Consider the following 25,377-nt stretch of genomic DNA (forward strand, 5'->3'; position numbering starts at 1 on the left):
TTTATTTATATATACATATTTTTTCATAAAATCATTAAAATTTATTTAATAAATCGTACAAGTTCATTTAAATACGAATACAAATAAATAGTATTTATTATATATAGTTATTTTTGATTTCTATTTTCAGTTTGTTGTCTAGATAATTTAGTTTTTGTTTAAAGGCTGTTACAATTTTACGCTATTAACAAAATGTTTACAGTAACGGTAATAAAATATAATTAATTAATTAATTCATTAAGTAAGTGTGTACTTTAATTTGTGTGTTTCTTTGTTTTCGTTTCAAATTGACTAGTTGTTAGAATAAATTCCTCGGTTGATTTAACAATTGATTGTTTTAAAATGTTATTAATATTATTAAATAAATAAATATATATAGTAAATATACAGATGTACTATATGTAAGTATATTAGGTAGGTAGTATATAAAAACAGTAGTGAAAAAAAATTTGTCTAAAAAAATCATTTGTATAGTTAAATGGTCCGTCGACATTCTATTTAATGGCTGTAGAGGCAGAATATTAAAAAAATAACTTAACCGCCGCCACCACCTCCAGATAATTCGTCTTCGTATTGTTTGCGGAAGCAATCACCGACTGGGAAGAAGTCCCAGCTACGCTGTTGGTACATATTCCAAACGTATGTCTCTTGACCTGTGTATTCCGTATCCGGTTTGTTGATCAAATGCATAAGGAAGAACATGTAGTTGGCCAAATTGTGTTCTTTCTGGACATGAGTATCGAAACCGTGCGGTACTATGTCAAAGAAGTCCTTACCCATGCCACATATGAAGCAATTCGATTCCATATTCTCTTTAACCGACTCTAATTGATCACGAAGCTCACCAAAGGCATCAATGATCAAACCTTGAATGATGGCCAAGAGAATAACAATGACGAAGAAGAAGAAAGTTATGTCGAAGATAATACGATAGACTTCGTAATCGTCGCCATCTGGATCGCCGATTTCGTCACCAATACCACCACCTGCTCTAACGCCCTTGTACAGATGGAATACGAAACATGTTAACATGTCGTGGCATTTTTTGTCCACTTCTTCGTCTTCCTCCTGGATGTAGAATTTGCGGAAGAAGTTGAAAGCGATGACTGTGTAAATGTATACGATAATGGTCAAAAGCATTACTGTGAGTACGAGTTGTTTGCCGTTATGTGTTACAGATTGCAAAATGGTGCGTAGAGTCTTGAAGCCGACAGCGACATCAAGCAAATGGGCAGCAAAGAAGAAGTTGTTAAAGTTACCCATCACTGAGAAAGAAAAGTACCAAAGTGAGTATAGGAAAGCGTTATCGGTAAATGTTACTCCCGCCTTCCAAACTTGATAGCGCCAATCGATATTCATAATGTATTTAACCAAGCCACCTTCCTCACTCTCTTGAGCCATAAATGAGCTCTTCTCCATACCCAAAAGATTTGAAATCGAATCGAAATCATAAGTTTCACTATACTTTTGACGTACTTTTTTCTTTACGAATTTATCCCAGTAATTAACCGGAAATGATTTAGCCGATATTACCAGTTTATCCCAATGTGACTTGAAGTCATCGTCTTCGGGCTGTTCTGCAATGAAGAGGCCGTCAAATTCCAGACGTCTTGCAATTTCCTTTTCACGTTTGAAAATAGCCAACGGAACTTTGAGATGATAGTAGGCAATCAACATAGCTAACGAAACCAAACTGTGCAATAAAGCTGCTATACGTATAACGTGTTCCATATAGAAGAAATCTTCATCGACGTGCACTATTTCCGGTATTTCATCTTCGTCCCCTCCGTCATCACCAGAACCTTCTCCTGAGCCAAGACCAGAACCAGTCATACCTGCACCTGAACCAGATCCCAATATCAATACATCGTCACCGGAAGCTTCTTCGTCTTCTGCGAATGATGTTACTTTGTAGAAGAGTAACATAAAGTTGATGCTAAAAGCTAAAACTAAAGCCACGTATTTCAGGTTGTAGAAGTTACGAGCCAAAAAGCTAACGGCACGATGAGCATAAGCTGAAAAGTCAATTTGGTTGACGGCTGGAGTTTCTTGAGGAGCTGCTGATGACTTCTTAGCTTCTGCTTCGATCGAAGCCATTGCGGCTTCTTGGGCCTTTTGAGCCTCTTGGCGTTCTTGTGCGGCCTTCTTGGCTGCCTCTCCGCCTAACAAGTCAACAATTGATATGGGCTCAGTATAATGGCTTTCTGCCTCCGCAGATGCTTCCCCGGTTGGTCCGCCATCTTCGGGGCTCGACTCACCAGTTTCTTCCACGGATGTCGAAGGACTGCCACCAGATGACTCATGTACCGTAACCTTATATTGTCCGTTTTCTTCCTTGTTTATGTCCAAACCAAATGCTTGTACTGTACTTGGTGGTTCCTCTATAGGCAGAGGTGGTAAGGCCCTGCCAAATGCTTCTTCCTCCACTGGTGGTTCTTCTACTTCCTCGGGAGCGGGTCCACGCATCAAATTCATTAAAATTCCAAATATATATCGTACAACTGCAAAGTGAGCATAACCAGTGTAGTAGAACATGTAGAAAATAATTTTGAAGAAACCAACAATCAATTCCGGTACCGATTTCGTTTGCATCACACCAATTTGATGCTTAATATTTGCTGGACTTAACATAACAGCAGCAAATTTAAGACCATCTTTTACAGCATTTATGGTTCGAGTTACAGGGTGTCTTGCGGCTCGTTCTTCATCTTCCTCACTCATATAAGAACTGTAAGATGTATCACGTTTCACATTACTGCCACCCTCATCTGTAGCCATCAAACCGGAAGCATGAGTCATTTCAAAAATGGCATCTTCACAGAAGTTTACAAAAGCCTCCAGTTTTTCCTTATCGCCGCCCTCAGTTACAATTGAGTAGAAGAAAGCTCGTTTTGATTCCTTAATTTGCGGTTTCTCCCATTGCTCGATATTTGAGTCCTTAATTTCGAAGTAAACACGTTCGATTCTCTTCGAACTACCCAAGATTTCAATACGTCCTAAGAATGGTTCAAAGTAGTTCAATACAGATCCAGCAGTTTCAAGGAATCGAGCCAAACGTGGTTCATTGGGCATGTGTTCGCTTAAGTTGGTCAACAGAACAGCCAAATTAAAACCGATTTCTGTCGAGGGTTCATGGAAACGATCAACAAAAGCCGCATAATCAATTTTACCCTCATGATTACGTTCACAACAAGCCAGCAAAAAGTCCATTTCCTCACTATAATGCAAATGAACGGTATTATTATATTAAATGTATAGTATGTACATATATAGAAAATTAATTCTTACGGTGTATAGTTCTTCGATTGTTCCATTTTATCTCTGAAATCTTTTGGTGTAACCCATCCTTCGTTTTTAATATCGATTTCTTGGAAACTAGGAGATTCAATTAGATCCTTCAGTTTCAGGAACATGTCAAAGTATTTCAAAATCAATTCCACATTGCCGGCTGATTCTACCAGTGTGTCAACCATCTGTTTACCAATTGTACCTAGAGAATAATGTGTTTTTCTATATATAAGTATCTGAATGCAAATAAATAAAATTCCAATTACCGTTTACGACATTGCCTTCCAACATAGATAACATCATGGTGATCATGTCCTTTTGCAAATTCAATAGTTCTTTCAACAGATCGACCTGACTGGAGTGCTTGGACAGTTTTTCCTGCATGTGAGAGAAAAGGAAGAGGAAACCTCCGACTGCATCCCACAATCTGGAATGGGCCAATGCTTGCTGATTAAGAGTACATGGACCCTGAATGACTTCAGTAAGGGTGTTGAATACTTGACTGGCCACACCGATAGCCTTAAAGAAATTGGCCTTTCCGGCGGGGTCTATGATTTCCTTGCTAGAATAATGCCAATAGAAGTCCATAATTGATTCCTGCAGACGCAACAAATAATCGACTGTGCAAATGACAACGTTCACTGTTGTTGTGTTGCCAGCCTGAGTTCTCAAATAATTCTGCCATTCTGTAAAGAATTACAAATCTTATAGTTTTTGAAAGAGTTCTCTGCAATTTGTTATGTTACTCACCCAAGTTGTGGCCTTCACAGGTCAGTTGAATGAAACGGAACAGCGCACAAGTAAATTCGGCATCATGCATATTCTTCTCGCCAGCAGCTCCCTCCGAACCGACGCCAAGACCTGCACCCGCACTTGGAATGTATTCTTTGTTTGCAAAGTTTACAATATTGTGTGGGGGATAACCAGGGTAATTCATGCGGATTGGTTTTGTGATGGTGGTAGTGGTGATGGACGTAATGGAGTTGGGGTTCAGTGCAAATTTACAACAAAAAAATCGAAAAGTAGGAATTTTGAAAAACAAAAGCGTGCAAGGATAATGATGAAATTTTAAAAATTAAAATACAATAGAAATCCAAATAAAACTCAAGGAAGAAAATGAATAACAAACGAAAAGAACAAATTAAAATTTTCAAAAAACATACAGGATATATGAAAGTGGATGGTTGTTGGTAAGGATGGAGTGGAACGGGATGGGACATGTGTGTATTTTCTTAATTACTAAGTTACATTACCTTCAGCTTTCGTGTTTCTTTCAAAAGCATCCAAATCCAAGACACTGCAAGAATTCATCAGGCCAGCAATAGAGGTAAAGAATCCAACATCCTTTTTCTCCTTGAGATGATTTAGCATTCCCAACTGAATATCAATGTTGCCGCCACGCAAAATCGCAATGCCCAAATTTAAAGTTGTCATCACCATTTCGGAGGGTATGCCCTTGGAGGCAGATATGTGCAGCAACACCATTTCGGCAACACCGCGATTAGATAAACGCGCTTGATGGAAAAGTAATTTTTGTTTTTCCATTTCTTGTTCCTGAATTGCCAAATTAAGTTAGAATTCAATAATAAATATTTGTTTCACACCAAATGTAATAACATTAGTATACATGGTTGTATGTATGTTGTATATTAAGCACCATTTTCCCATTGTTCGGTTTGTCTTTTATGGTAACCGACCATTGAGAAAATATGCATAGCTAAATTTGATTTTTGATTTATGAAATTACCATTAAGTGGGCCATTGTATTCTATAGGTTAGGTTAGCGTTAAAGTGTTAAAAATTAGTTTTGATAAATGACTCCTAAAGCTTTTTAATGTTAATCATTGTTAACTTACATGGATGCTAGTTCCTTCTCCTTCGGCTGCTTCTTCTCCGCCCTCTCCTCCTTCTTCTTCGCCTCCTCCTTCTTCCTCTTCTTCTCCACAGGATTTGGCAGCTATTTGTGCATATGACATATAAAGTACATCTTCTTGGAGGGCTCCACTTCTTTCGGTCATTGCACCACGACAGAAGGTAGTAACCAGCTGTGTCAATGGATCAGGTTTGCTTTCAGATTCGTCTTCTTCCTTTTTGGATTTTTCGAATTCTTCAAATGTTTGAGTTAGATCTTCGATCATAACCTCTTGGCCCACATTTTCTTCTTGCAGCCATTGTTCGTGATATGTGCGGGCAAAAATGTTGCAAGCTCTATGTCTATTTTCAGAAATGAACACAAAACAATGTTAATATTTGATAGCACCAATTGTGGCCAGATTCAATAACACATACGAGCAATTCAACTTGAAACTGTAAATAAAAATCATTCGAATTTAAATTGCTTTAAATACATTTTCCTTGTGTGAATTTTCGTTTATGTTGTTGTATCAGGTCCATTAACTAAAATCAAAATATTCTGATTTGTTAGCATTATTTGATTTCTTTTTTGGTTTTTAAATGTAAATAAACATGCGCAAATTTCTTCAGGATTAATTTTGTAACAGAAAACATACACATACAACAGAATAAGAATGCGCATTAGGGTCCCTTTACTGATAATTTTCTCATTCTAATCAAGAAACATATGGGCAATTCCACGATAATCGCTACCACGACTGAAAACACAAAAACCGTTTAAAATTTTTTTTCAATATGATTTGAATAGGAGAAAACACTAAAATATTACTATGTGGTATTATTTAGAGCTTATTACAACATTTTATTGGCTAAAATAATAGTTTAAACTGACTATATTTAATTGGCATGATTTATGCAAAAATTGCAGTTAAGACTAAGTTCCGAATTAGCATATAGTATGAAATGAATTTGACTCTGATTGTTTATTTACTATTATAAAATTGTTTATTGAAACCGAATGTATACATATTTTCTATTAATTTTTTCAGTTTTTGTATACATACATATATTTACAGAATATATATTGTTTTATTAGCTCTGTTCAATAACTAACAATTGTTACTGGAAAAGCGTTCATTGACTCAAAAAACTTGCACGTAGAGAAAAAATCAAGAGCGTATAAATTTTAGAGAGTGTTCTCTCGTTGCAAACTATTACAAGTTCTATTTTGACCTCGTAATAGTTAGCAGCTTACATTTCATATATTTTGTGTTATTGTTTATTTATTTACAATTTTATTTTTGTGGTGAAAAAATTCAAAAAAAAAGAATTTTCAATAAAATTGAAGAAAATTTGAGTATTTATACATTTAAAAATGAATAAAATAAGAAACTTGTGTGTATAAACAATTGTTTCTTGAAAAGCGTTCATTTACTTTTTACTATTTTGGAGAATGTAAGAGAATAATTTTGTAAATTTTGATTTTATTCTCTCGTTGCAAGTATTTACTGGGAAAGTAAAGGAAAGTAACGTAAGGTATGTCACGTACGATATAAATTTTATTTATTATAAAATAATCCAAAGTTGTTTTTAATTAAATATGACGGATTGTAAAGGAAAAATATTTCGTTTAGTGTAAGAAATTAAAAGAAAACATAACGCCTCTCACGATTCGAATATTTTTACATATTTCTACATGTACCTCAAAATGGACCCTTTCAGGTCCAAGAATAAAAATTGATCATCATCCCATTGCACTATATGTATGTAATTGCACCCATTTTTGTGACCAAAACTATAAGGAATCTCCGAACAAGGATGAAAATCGGTATACGTGGGTTTTTAAGGTTGCTGATTTCGAATCTGAGGCAAAAATTTTCAGATTCAAAATGGCGTATCCAATATGGCGGCGTAAATTTTAAAATGTCTTCTGATATACATGAAAATCGATATAGGAGGGTATTCAAGATGGCTAATTTCGAATCTGAGGTAAAATTTTTCCGATTCAAAATGACGGATCCAATATGTGGGAACTCTCTCATGTAACTGAGATATTCTTACAAAAAATTCGGATTTTTTCCTTAACATAATCCGATTCCTAATTTAAAACATTGCCGCATTCTTCTTTACCAACATTAAAATTGTAAACAGCAGCATTCTTCCACAAGTTCGATATTTTGCAAGCGGAGGCTGCCACGAAAAATTTTATTTCTCAAAAACTGCAAAAAGTTCAACATGAATTGACAAAAAAACTCAAAATTCTTTATTTAACACGTTTCTCATTGTTTAAACCCGTCCAAAATTCAAGCTTATCCAGAATTAATTTTTCAGAAAAAATTATAAAATTAAAGGTTATGTCAGAAGTATGAGTTTTTATTCGCCAAAAACTATTTTCTTTACAAAATAAAACTATTAGGCACTTACTATTACTTTTGTTTTCCATATTTAATTTAAATTTATATTTGTTTTTAACTATTTAAATAAAGTTAAAAATTCGACCAAATTGCACTGTATATACTGCTTTAAACACGCTCACAAACAAATTTTTGACTCAAAAATGGGTGAATTGGTTAAATGACTATGTAAATAAGCTGAATTACTTCATTTGTAGCGATGATAATCATATTGTCATTTAGTAGGCTTTATAAGCCGTTAAAATCATTATCACAATGTTACAATCAACGGTTTGCAATACCGAGATATGATATCTACGTCCACATGCCTGAATTAATATTAAGATGTTAATATAATAAAATTATCTTTTAAAATTTAAATAATGCCAATTCCATAAATATTAATAACATTTGTATGTGTTTTGTTTTAATTTAAAGTTTTTTGCCTCTGTAAAAAACACCAGTTACAACTGATTAAGACCTCTAAATCTGATGAGACTGAAACATAATTGTGTACATATTATATTTCGATGTACCGTGTGAATACTCCCTAACACTTTCTGTGTTGAAAGATCTTCAAACTGATTTAATAAACATTGAATGTATTAAAACCCTAATGCGCATATAAAACAATGATTTTGATTTTAAACCATTTCTTGGAGCGCGATCATAGAAGCTAACAAACCAAACATGCCCCACCTGCTAACGCGATAGAGATGAATGGAACGTAAGCTGGACATGACCGCATGCCGGCGGGCCAATGTTATTTTAGATGACCGACTTTTTGATTTTGGCTTAGAGCGCGATGCCTAAAGGAACAGGAAGGACACAAAAAACATACAAATCAGCACATCCATAAGCTTTATAATTAGTAACAAGCTGTTATATTAGTTTATTTATTTAGTAAGAATGGTTGGATTTTGATTAAGGAGGAAGAAGGTGTAGGAAAAGTAGGAATTAAAAAATAAAATGAAGTAGCAAAGGACCAAAGGACGGTGTGTTCATAAAACAGAGTTATGGTGATGAATGATAGTATTTACAAGAGCCGAAAACGATTGCATTTGCGCGCATTACTGAAATTAATTTAGAACAAGAACTTGAAAAACAAACACAGGTGGACATTCCAATTGAACAAAATAAAATATATCATAAAAACGAATAAAACAATAATTATAAAATTATAATAATAATAAAACACTTAAACACAAAAATGCATTCCTTTACAGCTCTGTTATTCAGAGTGTGACTGCGAGAGTAAGACAGACAGATATAGTAGTGGTGTTATGTGTTAGTCAATTAAATATTTTAGTTTCTTTTTTTTTTGCAGAAGATCTGAGAATTGTTTTTAAAAACCTTGGTAAAGAATGTAAAGATGTCTGACGGAAGCACGCAATAACAGCACGCTTCCTTTGTATGGAAACAACACTCCTGTAGACATTTTTGCTTTGCTGTTGGGGATGATCGATCTGTCATTGTTGGTGTGACGCAGTGTAAAAAATGTTAAAAATCAGGTAAAATTAAAGAAAAAATAATTAATTGAATGTGATAACTTAAGTTCAAAATTAAGAATAGTGTAATAGAAATTAAAGTTTAAGTTTTAAAAGGAATTAGGTCAAGGAAGTTCTTGGGACATGAATTTTGAGATATGCAGCCGTAAAGGATTTCTTTTTACCTTAGATGGTAAATATCCAAACTGGCTAAAGTGGCAAGCGAAGGAAACGTAATACGAAATTTTATTAATCATGGAATCCACATAAAGTTATTTGAATTTTATACCATCGATTAATAAAAACTGTTATATTACTTTGCCTCAATGCCATTGCTTCAGTTTCGTATTATGGATCTGATAACTTACCATGTGCAAGCCAAATAATACTTTGGCCATCGCTACAATGCGATCTACAGTTTCTTGTGTCTTATCTTTGCCTTTTTCGTTTTGATTGGATGCTTTCTCCATCGCCTGGTCTTCGGAAATTTCTTCCTTTTTACCCAATTTGGAATACAAGTAATGCTGCCATGACATTTCGTCCGAAGGATCCAACTTGTCGGGCAATGTCAACTGATTGTGAGCAAATTCTATAACATCGTACTCAGGCATCTTCTTCAGGTAGCGATCTTTGCAGTGTTGAACCAATTCCTGTTCACGACCAGCAAATAGATTGAGACCGACGGGAAGTAGACGTTTGAGACAGGCAACCATTAAACTAGCTTGGATCTCTTTGTCTTTGTCACGCTTCTTATCACGATTCTTCTTCTTTTTCTTAGCCTTGCCTCCTGTAACGGGAGCACCTTCTGTAATGGCAGACCTTCTTGTTGCCGTCGGCATTATCAAAGCCATATTATCGATTTCATTTGCTGATATAAAGTTTTGTTCTTCCTTGAGGAAGTACTGGCTCTTTGACCAAATATTGAATATTTCTGCCACATGGTTGTACAGCTCCTCGGCTTCGGGAATATTGTCCTTAAGCCAATGATTACGTTGAAGATCAACATACTTGATTAACAGGGGATAGAAGGAGTATATATCCCGTACCAGCAAGTTCCAGTCCTCTTGTAGTTGTGTTTCCACTTGTGATGTGTCATCCGTTGCAGATTTAATAAAGCCACGCATGCTCTCTTCCTTGTGGAACATGTTCTCCGTTCGCTTTTTAACTCTTTCGGCTAGGGGCAAGAACGGATCCTTCAACAGCTCTTCAGATGTATTAATAATAATCTGTTGAGTATAGGCCGCAATTCTTGTCATCCAAGGAGCATTATCATTACCGATGTTTTTCTTTATCATTTTGAGAACATTGCGCAACAAGGCATTCATGTGATCGGCAGTAACCATGGTTACGTGATTGCCGCTTGTAGGGCTAACATTGTCGGGACCTTGTGACCACCAGAATGGCAGGTAGGAACATAATAATGGCAAAATTACATCAATGATGTGAGGTGCATCATTGTATGTATTATCCGATTCAACAAATTGGTCCACTTCTCCTAGAATAGTTTCCAAATTTGGCATACAACTCTCCATTTTCACCATAATATCTTGGGCCTCCAGAGAGTGGTCGGCTATACGATTAAGCAAAGAAAACTGGTTATGTTTGTTGAGATGGGGTTCTAGATAAGCTACAGGGAAACAAGAACTAAATGCTCCCAAGCACGAACCCAGAGCTGGGCGATGTCTTTCGATTTCCGTTTTCATGTATTTGCGATCGTGTGTTAATGTACCATCTGTTCCCAAATGATACAATGCCGCTAATATTTTATAAGATGCCACTTGAATTTCGTCCAATAACAAGTCACTACCATAGTCACATGCTGCCAAATGATCAAACATGGCTGTTAAGACGGGCATAACTACTTGATTAATATAACCTAGAGAAGTTGATGTTTTCAGATGAGTTCCTCTCAGATGGCTATATTTGCCATCTTGTAAATTCAAAATTGTGTTTCCTAAATCGTCAGCGGTTTGATTGAAGAACGTCAACATGGACGTTCTTATGAATTCGGGACAATTTTTAACCAATGTCCGGGCATCAATGCCCTTCACTAGAACTTGAAGACAGCGAACAGTAATGCGCACGTCTGGACCAAATGCACTCAACCGATTGCGTAGAAGAGACGCCAATTTGCAGAAGATCGAGGCTACCATTTCCTTTTCCTTCAATGATGCAGCTCCCACATTGTTAGTAGCCGTGGCAACAGCAATGAAATAGTTGCGATGAGTGGAGAAATATTTTTCCATTAAAGGCAAGACGACTTTCGAAAAGAACTTAATATCGCGAGACGCAGTCTTAAACGAGGTGCGTCTACTAAACGTAGTCGAAGGTTTCAATAACTTCATGTTAATGGTAGCTCGGTCCAAATATTGAATCAACTTCTCCAATAATGAATAAGAGAATCTTAATTCTACAGCTGTAATAGCAGCGCCCCCTTCACCTTCACCAACTCCACCCTTAGATGGTCTGCAAAAATGATCGATTTATTTATTTTTTTGTTACCAATTTAATTATTTAATGACTTACTTGTGCAGTTTGTAGCCTTGATATTGCATGTACTTTAAGAATTCTTGCGATCTCTCGCGATCTTTGCGTTTTTCTTTGTCCGTTAACAAATCATAAGGCACAAGTTGGGCATGAATAATGCCACCGCAGGAATCTAGTTCCTCCTTCTTCTTTAAGGCCCAAATATCGTGTGAGTTTTCTGCTAAACGCTCCGCCATATTTTGCATTTCTCTGCTTAGTGTAAGATTTGTCATATCGACAGGATGTGGATTATAATTGAATGCACTTCCTTCATTCTGTAAATCGTGCTATTGTTAGGAAATATTTACACAAATAATGGCGTGGACAAAGGGGATTAAAGACGATATACATTTGGGATCAGACATGCAATTGTAAGAAAAAATTTAAAAATTTTGTGTTATTTTAATAAAGCCAATTTAAAGGGGTTTTCTCTAAAGCTCTACACATACAATTTGAGGTTTTGATTGGCGCCTAGTCGAACCACGATGATTTTGAGGTACTTCAATTTCCGAGTGTTCAATGGTCCAACCAAGAGCTAGGAGAGCCTTCAAACACTCTCTTACAGGATCTCTATATCGTTCACGTTCCTTTCATTAAAATAATAAATATAATGGGTTAATTTTAATATGTACCTGAAAACTTAAATACAATTTTCAAAACATACTCAAACTAGTGAAAATAACTTCCAGTTTTTAAATCCCAAGCAAATACATTGAGTGAAAATTTAACATGTGTTTTGTATTTGCACAAAAACAAAATACATTTAACAGTTTTCCTAAGTATTTGCTTGTGATATAGAACCTGTTAGTAAGCTTTTTACTGAGTTTGAGTTTGAAATTTGACATACATATTCGGTCAACATATTATAGGGTTTAAGTCTGGGATGTTTGCGATCACTATCAGAGCGTATTTCACCATAAGTCCATCCACTTTCCAAACGACGACTGGCCCAAGCATCATGATAATGTTCGCTAAACTTCTCCACCAAGGAATTATAATCGTTGGTTAAGTTAACGGTGAGTGTATCGATTGGATTGGGGTCGTATTGTGGCTGATCGGGGGCGCCAGATTGACGGCCATAGTAATCTTCGTCGGTGTTTTTGGATAAACTGTAGTCCGGTGGCAAAGCACATCCAATTGCAATCAAACATGGCAGCGCTTTACCAAACAATTCGGGATCGTAATCCATGTTGCTGAGTGAGTCAAATATGTTAGAGAACAGGAGCATAGTAAGACGTTTCTCTTCATCAGATGATGCTCCATATGAGCCTTGACCTTGACTGGAGCCATAGTATTTGGCGCAACGATCGAAGTGTAACGTAAGGAGCTAAATTAATGAAAATAAAAATATCGAATATTAGTTATTAACTATGAATATATTTACGTAAGTGTCTACACAGAATGTTTAAACAAATTGTTTAATTTTGTTTGTGTATGTATGTTAGTTTAAAAAATACATACCCTCAAAGCCACAGTCGTGTATTCGGATAATTTTGAGACATCAACTGTCAACTTGCGTAAAAGTTTCAATAACATTGCAGGTTGCATTTGTGATGTCAAAGCCACCAAAAAGTCAGAGACAGCTTCTCTTTGGCCCTTAGTAAGCATACGGTTCTTAGACAATCTATAGACCGTGTGCAGTGTTGCATCCAATAAGCTGGCATAATTTTCAGCCTCATTGTAGAATTTTGAGTGTTTGATTAGCAGAGGCAATATCGAGTTGCCAATGTAGCGATTCATAGAAAGAGCCATATCACTTTCTGAGCCATCACTTTTATCTAAAATAGTGGCAGTTCTCAAATCAGGCAGGAACGCATCCTCGAGTAGTCGATAGAAGAGCTCCTGAGTTTCAATGCCATAGACGCGTTCCAAGAAAAGAACAACGCTTTGCTTGTTATTGGGCAATAGACCCGAGGGCATGTCAGACTTTGGCCTCTCCTCTCCGGGTGCAGTTTGAGTTAGTGTGAATTTCAAGCTGAGGACACCCTGAAGATCCTCCAGTGGCACAAGAGATCTCAAAATAGCTCTAGCTCTTAATGATTCGTTTTTACCTTGTTCTATAACCGAGACGTCGGGTGCACATCTACCGAGAAGATCCACTAAGGTGCAATAGAAGTTCAAGATAGCAGCACCAGTATCAATGTAGTCTTCGTCCTCATCACCCTCAGGTAGAGGATGAGAGAAGTTAAGGCCAGCAATAGTGCCTTCAGCTTCGTCTTGCATTTTGCAGCGATCAGTGATGCGTTCAGACATACGATTGGCCTCAACTATAGCACGGAATAGACCTTCCCCTTCTCCTCTTAGAGCCGGCCCTAAACATTCTGGACGTCGGATAAGAAGACGAATGACAAGGTTGGCATTTTCTTCAACACTTTCACCATTTACCCAAACACAGTAGCGTAAAAAGTCCAAATAACGTTCGCCTTCTACCGGATCCCAACCCAAGTCAGGGTAACCCTTTTCAACGAGTTCAGAGTTACTTTGTAAACCGCAGCGCGATAGATAAACGGCAATTTTCTCTAAATAGTGTTCGCGCAAGGCCAGAGCTAATTCTGTGTTCTCCATTAAACTTGAGTATGCCACATCTAGAGGAGTAGAACCGCGTAAGCTGGGTCTAGCGAGTAAAATGTTCGCGTTGTCTAGCAAAAAGTCAAAGTGGTCGAACATTGCTTTTTGATTTTGTCTTCCAGTCCTACAGAAATAACAGAGGAAACGACAGCAAGCTACCACCATTTCATGAGAGGTGTCCTTCTCTTTAGCTGGTGCTCCTTCCGCTCCCTCTGATTGAGCTGGGGCATCACTTTGGGCTTGAGCTCGTCTGCCTAGAGTATTCATCATGACAGCCATTACGTTCTCATGAACCCTGAGAATGCGTATCAAATCTGGATGTTGGAAGAATGTAGCATTGTTAACTAATTTCCACAATCGCTTCCTCATTAATTCCTCTTCTTCTTGACTCATTTGTACAGGAAGCAAAGCGCGGATCTGGCTTAAACCAACCCACATTTCGGCCACATCTTCTCGGGCTTTGTTGTTGATGACATACGTTTTCTCAAGAGCTCTCACCAATTCACCCACCGTGTCGTACTGCCTTACAAGAAGGCTGAACATTTCACGCACCAACTTGGGGGTTTCAATCTGTGATTCCTCAGCCCAACTAACAATCGTCTTGATTAAGACTTTACGGAACACTTCTTCGGGAGTTTTCTTCTCAGGTTCCTCAACTTCCTTGGGACCTTCTTCAAGTTCCTTCACAGCATTAATAAAATTGTAAATCTTCGTAATTGGACCCGTTTTGACTTCTTCGATCGCATTGCTTTCTGGTTCTTCCGGCTCCTGCAAAGCATTTAGTGACACCTTTTTCATTAGACAATCATGGAAATCGTATAAACGTCCACGCAAATCCAAGCCACAGGTACAATTTTCATGATCATCCGGTTCCAGATTCTTAAAGCACAGAATCTGGTTCATCTGTTCTCTTGGTGGACAGCGGAATTCTTTTGTTTTTTTGGCCGCGACAGCACTTGGAAGATCGGATTGTTTGATTTCAATATAGCGACGCAATTGATCTGCCTGGAGATCACCAACAAAGTCATGTGAGAATGCAATAATGCTTTCCACTCGATGTCTTAGCTGTATGTCATATAGATGATGTAGCAAATAGCACATTTGGAGTTTGGCACCTTCCGCCATCTTCATGGTTAAAAGACCTTTACGATGTTCATCCTTTCCATCTTAAATTAAATGAAATAAAACCGTTACTTTCACATCATTAATCGTAGATGAATGCTTCTAATACTGACCTTTTTCAAAGGTAGGATCCCAAGTTTCTGGATCGATCATAACTAACATCTTTTGAACATCATCATCGGTCATGACACCCACTAACAACAAACGATCGGTAAGCTTCAAAATGGGCCTAAAAGAACATGCAAATACTTATATCGTCTTACCTTTTATTGCATATAGAACAATGTTTGGTGATAAACTTACAAGAAAAGATTTTCGTTTGTCCAACCAATTGGATCTCTATTGTGCACCTGATTGATCTCAACGGCCTCCTGTAATGCTTCCATAACAAATTCACGCACTACTTCTAAGGGGAACTTGGGCGAATACAGATGATCGATGTCTGGTATTGGTTCACTGGAAACATTTTGTATGCTAGTGGTATGGGTACTCATAGGTATGCTACGACAATAATGTGCACGAAAAATGTAATGTTGTAATGGGCGATTTGTATGTGCATTTGTGCGTATTGTCCGGCCATTTAATTTAGAGTGAATAGTAGTGCAATGAGTGGCGTGTTTGCGTGAGAGATAGCATGCAGAAATGAGAAAGAATATAAAGAAGAAAATTTGGACATTGTTGATAAAAGTGAAAGTGATAGATGTCGTCCTATTCTAGTATTCATATGTGCATGTCTGGAGAACTACAATTGTCTATTGTGTTGTGGACATATATGTAGATCAAGCCGGGACGTGACATGAACACATAACACTAACCATATAGTGGAGCACACAATCTACTTTCAATTTTGTTCTCTGTTACAATACAAGCAAACACAAAGTCAAGCATATCTAAAACAGTATTACACGTTCCAATTAAGTGTTCAGTTGTTTTTTTTTGCGTTATTTTGATGTTAAACACCTTATAATTTTGACGATTTCCGGGAAAGTCATTATAGTGCTCCACTGCGTTCAATAAAAAATATGAAAAGAAAATCAAAAAGCCTGCAATACTTACGTAATTTCTGTCATGCGCAAATGAGGCTGAACTGATTCGGTAATCAATGACCTCAAAGAATGACACATTTCCTCATCTTCGTAGAGGAACTTAAGTTCTGCGCCTAAAGGAATGATATATTCCATCTTACAAACCTCCATAGTGGTGGCATGCGATTCCAAATGCAATGCAATTAAAAGGTCATAAAAGCCTTGGCGTAGCGGTCCACTCATATATTCGGAACGTATAGCATACAACAGTTGCTTCTGATCAACATGTTGGCATAGAGCATGAGCTGCTCTATAATTGGACTGATAGCAAAGAGCAGCATATAAGGTAAGTGTATGGGCATGGAAGGATAGTAGTTTATCCATTTCTATCAGTTCTAAAATGTCGATGCAACGATCTTCTTCGGGGATGTGAAGGGCCAACATAGAGACTGGATCTTCACAAAGCATTGACCAGCCTCGTATGTCGGATAATTTGAGGGCATGCACTTGCAGTGATGTATTAGGAACACGTGCCCATTGATGAGGACGAAGACATTGGACCTTTAAACGAGGTGGGGACTGTGGATTGATATGTTTGTCACTCGTTGGCAAAACAGCAGCTGAAAGAGGCAGTGTTGTTGCTGTACGTCCCAATTCAATTTGCAAAATTTCTTTGCTAGTGGCTTCAACGAAAATGGCTGGGAAAAGTTTTGTTCCTGCTTCCATCTTCCAACGATGAGAGGTCTGCTTTCCTTCACACGTGAAACTTATCATGCCCGTAGCGGTGTCGACGAAGCATCCAACGAACATGCCCTGTGACGCTCCCTTACCCGAAGCATCCTGAGTTACTTCATTAAAGAGTTCATCGGCACGTACGACATAACAACTTTGGCGATTAATGCGCTCGATGGGCATTTCATAGTCGTCTTCAATAACAACGGATCCTCTTCGAACCTTATCCTTATTAAATTCCTTACTGTGCAAATGATATTGTGTGGTAACCCAGCCTACGTAAACATGGGTGGGATCTTGACCGGGGAATATACGAACGCCATAAAAATATTCGTTGATAAGTTTTAAACATTCGCCATCAAACATTTCATTGCCTGAAGATTCGACCGTAGGCTGTCCTAGAGCACCACCACTAAGAGCTTTTGGTCCTTGCGGTACAGGAGTCTGAGGTATCTCAGCCTGAAATGGTTGGGGAATGAGAGTGTGATTTATAAATGGGCTTTGCAGCACTTCCTAATGATAAACACTTACATTGTTTAAGCGCAAACTTGGAGCCTTTGTTGTCATTTGAGCGTTAACCACATTACGACCATGGGCAACGGTGTTACGTCTTTCCAGGCTTACTTCAGGAGCTCGGCCAGACATTTTCTCTTTACTTTGATCACGTGATTTCTTTGAGAAGAACTTGAACGGACTACGACCGCGCTTCTTCTTATCGTCCATCATGCTCTCATCCAGTCCATTCATGTCAAGCGCAGACGTGGAGCGTTGTAGTTCCTCTGGTGATCCCAAATCCGATTCAAAGGTAATATTACGCGTAACTGAGCTTCTACGTGGTGGCCGCGAAGGACCATGCATCTCATCGGCCTCGGCCGTATCGTCAAAGTTACGATTGAGGCCCTTAATGTCATTCATTGTAAAGCCACTTTTCAACATATGATCCATATGAGCTGAAGTCTGTTGCTGCTGTTGTTCTTGAGCATCGCGCATCAGCCGATATTGCCGAATTTTGATTTCCTCCCAACGTCTGGCCTTCTCCGTTTCAGTAATAAATTCACTCATACAAGTGACTGGCAGGGAAAGACGTAAGAACTCCCAGTTGGCTTTTTCCATGGTCTCAAAAGTATTGTGGGAAATCTTCAAATGCGGTGGTGTATCAGCTCCACCCGGAATACGTGTTACATCAATACGACAATCTGGCATTTCTTCTGTATTTTCGAATATTGGTTGATCCTTGGTATACCAATGTGTAACGGGGCGTCGCATGTTACTGTAAATACATAAATTGATGGCATCATCAAGACCATTAATAACAGCATGACCACAAGAAACTTACACACAAAATGGCTCATAACCTTCCTGAAGGCCACAAGTAGTGAAAAACTTGAGAGAGTCCACATCTTGGCCATAAATTAAACGAGCCTTCTGACCCACACCCAATGTGCAGGCTGGTACAAAACCAACTCCTTCGGCGGTAACTTCGGCAAAAGTTGTCTCACCGCCCAACGCATCCATTAAGAGTTCACCGTTTAGCGAAAAACCTGCACAGAAAAGTAATTAGTCCGTTCTTCGTTTGAAATGATCTAAATACACGAATGTGAGTACAATAAACGAAGCAGTGGATGCCATTTTAGTTTTTATTTTGGAAACATGCTCATGTTAGATGGCCGTTTTCAATTGTTTAAAGTATTTAATACATACTATGTATTTATTTATGTATGTACGAGTATGAATGGCATATATGTAAGTACATTTTTTCTAATTGCAATTTGTGTTTTAGTAAGTCTATAAAGCAATCAATTAATTTAACTCATGCGCTAAAAACTGAAAAAAAGATCAAACAAGACTGGCTTTATAATGCGATAAACATGTTGTTAGAGTGTTAGTAAGTATTTTCTTTTAACATTTTATTGAAGGAATTTGTAATAGTTTTCATTCCAAGCATTTACATTTTTCAGTTTAGTATTTGTGTAAAATACATTATTTTTCAATGCATTTCTTCGGGAATAGCTTGAGTTTTTCTAAAATAGCTTTTAAACATGATGAAACGTAAAGGAAATCTCATGAGATTTTTTTACTAAGCGCCCTCCTTTGGTGGTATAACATTGAAACGCCACCGAAGTAAAATAAATATATAATGGTTATTGACTAATGCGCCTTCTCACCACCTGAGGCGCTTGAAACTGTACTAAAAACAAACCTAACGCGCAATTACAGAGTTGTCAAATACAAGCTTTTCACCTCCTTTCACCACCTTTCCTTCTACAATCTCTCTTCTTTCCAAAGAAAGTAACACAATTAATATATAGACATTAATTGCGTGAGTGTTACTTCTCTTTTTAAAGAAACTTATTTGTAAAACTTTTACCTAGATATAAAAATAATAGAAATATCCAAGTTAAAACTTATATAACAGATAATAAATAAGTCATTATACGACTACATCTAAGTAATGCAGGCGGTATGTAGTAGCATTTGAAAAGTAAGTTATTGAGTAATTGTATGTCATTACCAATTTTTGAAGATTACCAAAAATGGGCCAAAAATAGTGAACAAACTATAAAACATAAAATTGTTCCGATATTTCAGGAATTTTTAAGGCTTTTTTCTCTTAGTCTATAGCTACAATTGTGCCGAAAACAGGAGAACAAAATTCCAATTGGTTTCCGAAATATAAACGTGAGAAAATTTCATGTTCTTCGGAAAAATCAAGTTTTAGGCAAAATATATTTGAGGCCATAAAATCCGAACAGCAGCTAAACTAGTTTCGATAAATTCTTCGTTTAATATCAGCAGGACTTGTTTATAAAAATTTAGTACTAAAATGTCGAAGGCCTTAAGGTCCATTGATCTTTGGTTAAAAATGAGGGCTAGTTCTGGCACAAACTCGGTTTCGGTGATGCTCTGGCACCAAGTAATGAAATTAATTGTAAATTATCGATAACTGGAAAATCACAGTTCTTATTATCATCGATTTTATTGCTCGAATGTGTTGTGTATGTATAATGATAAAAGGTTAGTAATCCATAAAGCCTTAAACATTGGGATCCAAAAAACCCTTAATTCAATTAACCAGCTGAGGATTGAAGTGTGGTAAAAATTGTGAAGGGATAAATTAAGAATAATTTTTAACGATGTTGTAAAAACGGGTAGATAAAACTAAGCAGATCATTGTAGTTCATTTAAAAAATGTTCTGGGGAAATTTGAATTAAGTATTAAAAAATATCAAAAGCAGGAGGGAGAGTGAGATATAAAAAAAGAGTATATATGCACGATTATATTTATATTACGTATGTATATAGAGTAGAATATTATTAAGGTATTGTTTACGAATATCTACACTTTGAAGGCATACAATAGAAAAGTTTCTTACTGATTGTATGATCGGCGAGATCTAAGAAAACTCCAACTATATCGCCTGGACCACATTGTTTACCGAAAGATTCACTTACGCCACCAAATACTTTTTCTTCCTACATTGTTTTAATAGATTGTTTGTTGTTGTTGTCATTTTATATACATGATGATTATTAACAGATTATAAATTATTTAAAAAAATATATATTAAAAAAAATTAAATAATTATAAATGAATAAATAAATAAAGTCATTAAATATATATGTAAATGCTTAAAATAAAGAAGCTCTCTAAGAATAATGGCTTAAAATGCTTAAAAACTGTGTTGCGCGCAAAAAGAGCACAGTTCAAAATTCGTTTCAAAATACAAAAAAAAAATAATTAGTCAAACGCAGTTTGTATCGTAACTAGAAAAATTATATATATATATTTTTTAATAAAAATTAAGAAATGCTCGCAGCTTTAACAGTAGTTTTATTGTTTGATTCTTGTGATTCTTACTGATGGTTTGTTCCTTGACATCGATAAAACAACCGATAACATCGCCAGCTTCATAGCGAACACCAAAATGTTCAACACTTCCAGCATGTAATTTGGTAACCTATATTCATTTTATGAGCATAAATTGTGATTTTGATCCTCATTAAGTTTTACAAACAAAAATAATACTACATAATATCGTTTTTTCAGCAAATGAAGGGATAATTTTATTAAAAAAAAAAAAACAATTTTCTAAAGAAATATTCCGTATACGTATTTACGGTATTCGAGTTGGGCAAAGTTTCGCAGTGGGACCAATTTAATGGAGTTTGTTGCTTATAACTTCGTATAAAATCTTAGCAACTGTATACAAGTTCATTCAAAAAATTACTATTTATATTAAATTAATGTTTGTCTGCGGAGCAGTATAGCTGGTCAATTTGAAGAAGATGTCAATGGCCATAACACGGTCAGTAATAAATCGGTAATAAATGCTATAGGTGAGTCTTTACTAGATTTAATTTTTGTAACCCTTAGGAACCAGATATCAAGGTTAATCATACGAAATAGCGGAGACTTGAAAAGTGCCGCTAAATTTTCAACGCAAGTAAGAAAAAAACTTAACACCCCAAATGTCCTCGTGTTCTTGAACCTGTTCCAGTTTAAGAACACGATAAGTATAGCGCGCTTATCTTGGTGACATAGAGTGATCTTCTGGGACAAGCCGTCTGAACAAAGTCCTTACAATTATTATACAAGACCCTAGAGGTGTTAATAGGCTCCCATTTTACGGACTGATCTGCACTCACAACTACTTTATGGAATGTCTGATGTCATTGCTTCCATTTGTGGGGAGAGGCTGTCTGGAATGGTCTTATATTATTTAATCATGAACAAGGTGCAATGTGGTCTTCATTACCAAAGGTGGAAAGACATCTCTTATGAAAACAATGTATTCTCCTTCGATTTGAAAATTCTGTTAAGTTGATTTTCATCTGTGATGTCTGCGTAGAGTACTTGGACTGGGATTAGTAGAAGTCGGTTAGTGGTACTAACCTTATCCGATAAGCAAATTATCTGAATGTTATTCTGGATCCGAACCAATTATGGAATCATAACATTCACGCGAGAGTGATTAAAGCCGCTGCACAGTGGTCGAAATCACCAATCTAGCAGCATTTAATGTATAAATCTGTAGTAACAAAGCCCAATGCTTATTTTGGACTATGAAATGCGTAAAAAATTAAAAAAAATATTTATTTCAGTTCTTTAAATACACTCAGAAAAAAGTTGGATAGTTATATTAAATGGCTTAATGCAAATATATATGTTTCTAATCAGAATCATATGTATGTATTTGAACCAACAGCGTCTTGTTGTATAATTGGCTCTTAAAGTAAATTTAGGTCGTATTTTATATAATTTCGGGAGTAGCTAGAAGGTCATTTGGAGAGTGAGGATATGAGAGGATCAGAAGAGAAAAGAAGTGAATTGGGAATAGATATTATATATTATGTCAACATCGTGAATTAATATTTTGTGCACGGAAGATGACTCCGATCTGATATCACTTCTTTTTTCCTAATAACAGTGCATCATATTTTGGATATATGATTTTTTTTATATTTTTGCAACAGATTGCATTAATTTGTACGAGTGCTTTGTAAAATCTCCGTCCAAAGCATTAGTTTTTTAATCTTTATTGCTACCTCTGGATCAGAATGTATCATGGATTCAACTTCTGAAGCGTTTCTTTTTTCTGTATTGTGCAAACTAAAGCACGCCGCAGCTATATGTTCATTGCAAGAAGTTTTATTTACAAGCTGCGTAACTTTGTTGATCTGGGTTTTAGAGGAGCTTTTTTGAGATTATTACTAATTGTCGTTTCATCAAGTAAAATCAATTCACTGTCCAACCAATCCTTATTAGGGTTCTTCAAAATGAAAAAAACTTATTGTTGCAGTTTCGACCACTGTGCGCTGCCGCCATATATTCATGTTCTTTTTCATGCAAAAATGACTTCCAGTTAACCATATAACTAAAAGTCTGTGCAACAGTGACTATTGCACATCTAAGGGTACAATTTCTCCAAGGAAATCCACATGGGTTCCTCCGATGGTTCGAAGGTGGGTGTGGGAAGAGACTTCTATATTTCACGAACTGTTTTTATACTCATACCAATGCAGTGTTCTTCTCTGCCGTGTAATGTGTTTACAATGATAGTCAGACCGCCCTGAAATGTTTTATGGATGCCTAAACCACATCTTATCCCTGTAACTCTGAGGCTTCTACAGTTAGACATATTTTACAATTCGCCAATAATTCTACAAACCATTATTGATAATGATCATGAGAATATATAAAAAAACATAATTATCTTTTGATTACATTAATATATTTTTAATTTTCTGAATGAATTTATCTACAGTTGCAAATAAGTCATGTGAAAAATTAGTTTTATGCGTGATGGTATCTATATTTTATACAAATTTAAGCCCATTGGTTCTTGAAGCTTACATTTTTGAGGAAACATTTTTGGTAAGTACTTTATTTTCAATAGTAAAATGTTTTTTTTGTGATAAAACTACTTATTTATCAAAAAATTTACTTTTTTTATTCCATAAATATTTATTTTCAGTCGTGCCCACTGTGAATACTTTAAATTAAATCTCAATAATGGTAATAATGATTGAAAACATGACAATAATCAAAATACGTTCTTCAATCAAAAAACAATATTTGTTATGGAGATTCAAAAAGGGGGATAGGATAAAGAAGTAGTACATAATGAAGACAGATTAATAGAAGACTATGATGAAATAAGTTAATGATAAAACGTCCAAGTAACCGCTTCTTTGTAGTATTTCACCTTCCAAAACCAAATGATTTTTAAACTTTTTTTTAATATTTCATCTTTAGATTATCCCTTCATAACGTTTAATAAAACAAATTAAAGTTTGTTTCAGTAGAAACAAATATTGCATAAATTAAATCAAAAATTATATTTTCCAATTAAATCATAAACCGTTATAAAACACAGAAGGTTCTACTTACATTGTGTCCATCAAAAGCCCAACTGGTGTCTTCACTACCCAACATTGTGCCTGGATTGCAATCGGCTCTCGCCCAACCTACGCGCATTGGTCCCGAGGTAAGAACCTCAAATTCGAAATACCATTTACCCGAGGTAACTGCATAATTGCGTTCCACACGATAGGTGCGGAAGGCGGCAAATTTAAGCCGCAATGCCTCTGCCAATAAGGCTTCGTTACCCTCGCCTGTTGGCGGATCCAAAACGTAACCGTAAACAAGTAATGTGCGCACCGTTTCGGAAGCAGTATCGCGATTTGCTTTCTTAATGGCTTCATCGACCTTGGAGTATGGTACCAAATGAGGACTACGTAGATTTTCGGAATCTTCATTGAGCCCATATGTCCAACCCTGCTGAATGCGTTCTCTGGCCCAAAGATTATGTGTATTTTCGGCCAATTGGTCAACTAGTTCCTCTAGTTTTGGAGTTAGAGTAACCGCACTTAAATCCAAAGGTGCTGGCTTGTAACCATTAGCTTGCATGAAAATCTCGTTGGGCAGACGTATGGGACGTATACGTGCTGGAGGTTTATCCATGGTTATGTAATAACCCAATGCAATAATGGTTCTGCAAAATATTTGATAATATATTCAATGTAATCGAGCTAAGAAATCATTAGTTTCACTTACTTTAAAGTTTGTACAGCCAATTGGTTGTCGTAGCGTTTTTCAGCGGCAGGTAATTTTTCAAATTGCGTTAAACATGGATGTATACGATGGTAATCATCGCGATGTTCACCCCAAGACCAACCGGCCTCGATTTTATTTAAGGCCCACATCTCATGAATATTCTCTGCTAATTTCTCCTTAATTTGATCAACCGAAGAGGGCAATGAAACTCCCGATGTATCAACAGGTTTTGGCACAAATGCATTGTCGTCCTCTATCATCCAGGGACCGGCTAAAACGTTTTTACTTAAGTTACCAAAATAAAAGCAAGGGTCCAAACTCAATATTTGGTGAGGCATTAAACACTGCACCAAGGGTGAAAATCCAGGTGGAGGATTGAATTTTAAACGGCCATGATCACCACCAAACAAAAATCGACAACTAAAATAAACCAAATAAATATCCCAACACAATTCCGGAAATTTTCAAAGTCTACCTTAATTTGGAGGAACAACTCATAACTGGGAAGAACATGCCATCTAAATTAAAGTCACGGAAGCAGCCCTTAATTTTAAGTCCATTAAATGTGAATGTAATGACTGGCACAGACAAGTCGATGGTAACACCAATGACATCACCCTTGCGAATAAAAGGTTCTTCGGGGACATTGTCCAGAACCATGGTTTTATGGCCGCCTGTCCACAAATAAGCACCATCGAAACCAAAGGAATACAAATCATCACCAACACCATTACCACCCCATTTCTTGCCACCACCCGGATAAGGTACATAGCTAAATATACAAACAGATAATATAAGCAGATATTAAAGGTTTACAATAAGTT

At 36.5% G+C, this 25,377-nt stretch overlaps 1 protein-coding gene across 8 annotated transcripts in view; it reads right to left on the bottom strand.

Moving 5' to 3' along the window:
• Positions 1-25,377, bottom strand: part of RyR (Ryanodine receptor) — a 169,049-nt gene continuing 143,672 nt past the window's right edge. The window contains exons 11-31 of one of the 8 annotated variants that reach the window (XM_065511339.1): positions 25,029-25,325; positions 24,554-24,973; positions 23,888-24,491; positions 20,370-20,469; positions 18,332-18,536; positions 17,527-18,265; positions 16,295-17,454; positions 15,542-15,694; positions 15,352-15,467; positions 13,010-15,282; positions 12,396-12,875; positions 11,998-12,135; positions 11,549-11,835; positions 9,391-11,488; positions 8,889-9,001; positions 5,145-5,502; positions 4,542-4,842; positions 4,039-4,149; positions 3,555-3,974; positions 3,289-3,490; positions 1-3,217 (exon numbers count right to left, since the gene is read on the bottom strand). In XM_065511339.1, the coding sequence (XP_065367411.1) occupies positions 535-3,217; positions 3,289-3,490; positions 3,555-3,974; positions 4,039-4,149; positions 4,542-4,842; positions 5,145-5,502; positions 8,889-9,001; positions 9,391-11,488; positions 11,549-11,835; positions 11,998-12,135; positions 12,396-12,875; positions 13,010-15,282; positions 15,352-15,467; positions 15,542-15,694; positions 16,295-17,454; positions 17,527-18,265; positions 18,332-18,536; positions 20,370-20,469; positions 23,888-24,491; positions 24,554-24,973; positions 25,029-25,325 (13,258 nt within the window). In that variant the 3' untranslated portion in view covers positions 1-534. Of the gene's footprint in view, positions 3,218-3,288; positions 3,491-3,554; positions 3,975-4,038; positions 4,174-4,541; positions 4,843-5,144; positions 5,503-8,888; positions 9,002-9,390; positions 11,489-11,548; positions 11,836-11,997; positions 12,136-12,395; positions 12,876-13,009; positions 15,283-15,351; positions 15,468-15,541; positions 15,740-16,294; positions 17,455-17,526; positions 18,266-18,331; positions 18,537-20,369; positions 20,470-20,854; positions 20,955-23,887; positions 24,492-24,553; positions 24,974-25,028; positions 25,326-25,377 lie in introns of all 8 variants that reach the window. The other 7 variants (XM_065511336.1, XM_065511334.1, XM_065511333.1 and 4 more) reach the window with 7 other exon arrangements.

The sequence above is a fragment of the Calliphora vicina genome, chromosome 5 (genome assembly GCF_958450345.1).
Source record: "Calliphora vicina chromosome 5, idCalVici1.1, whole genome shotgun sequence".
NCBI lineage: Eukaryota > Metazoa > Arthropoda > Insecta > Diptera > Calliphoridae > Calliphora > Calliphora vicina.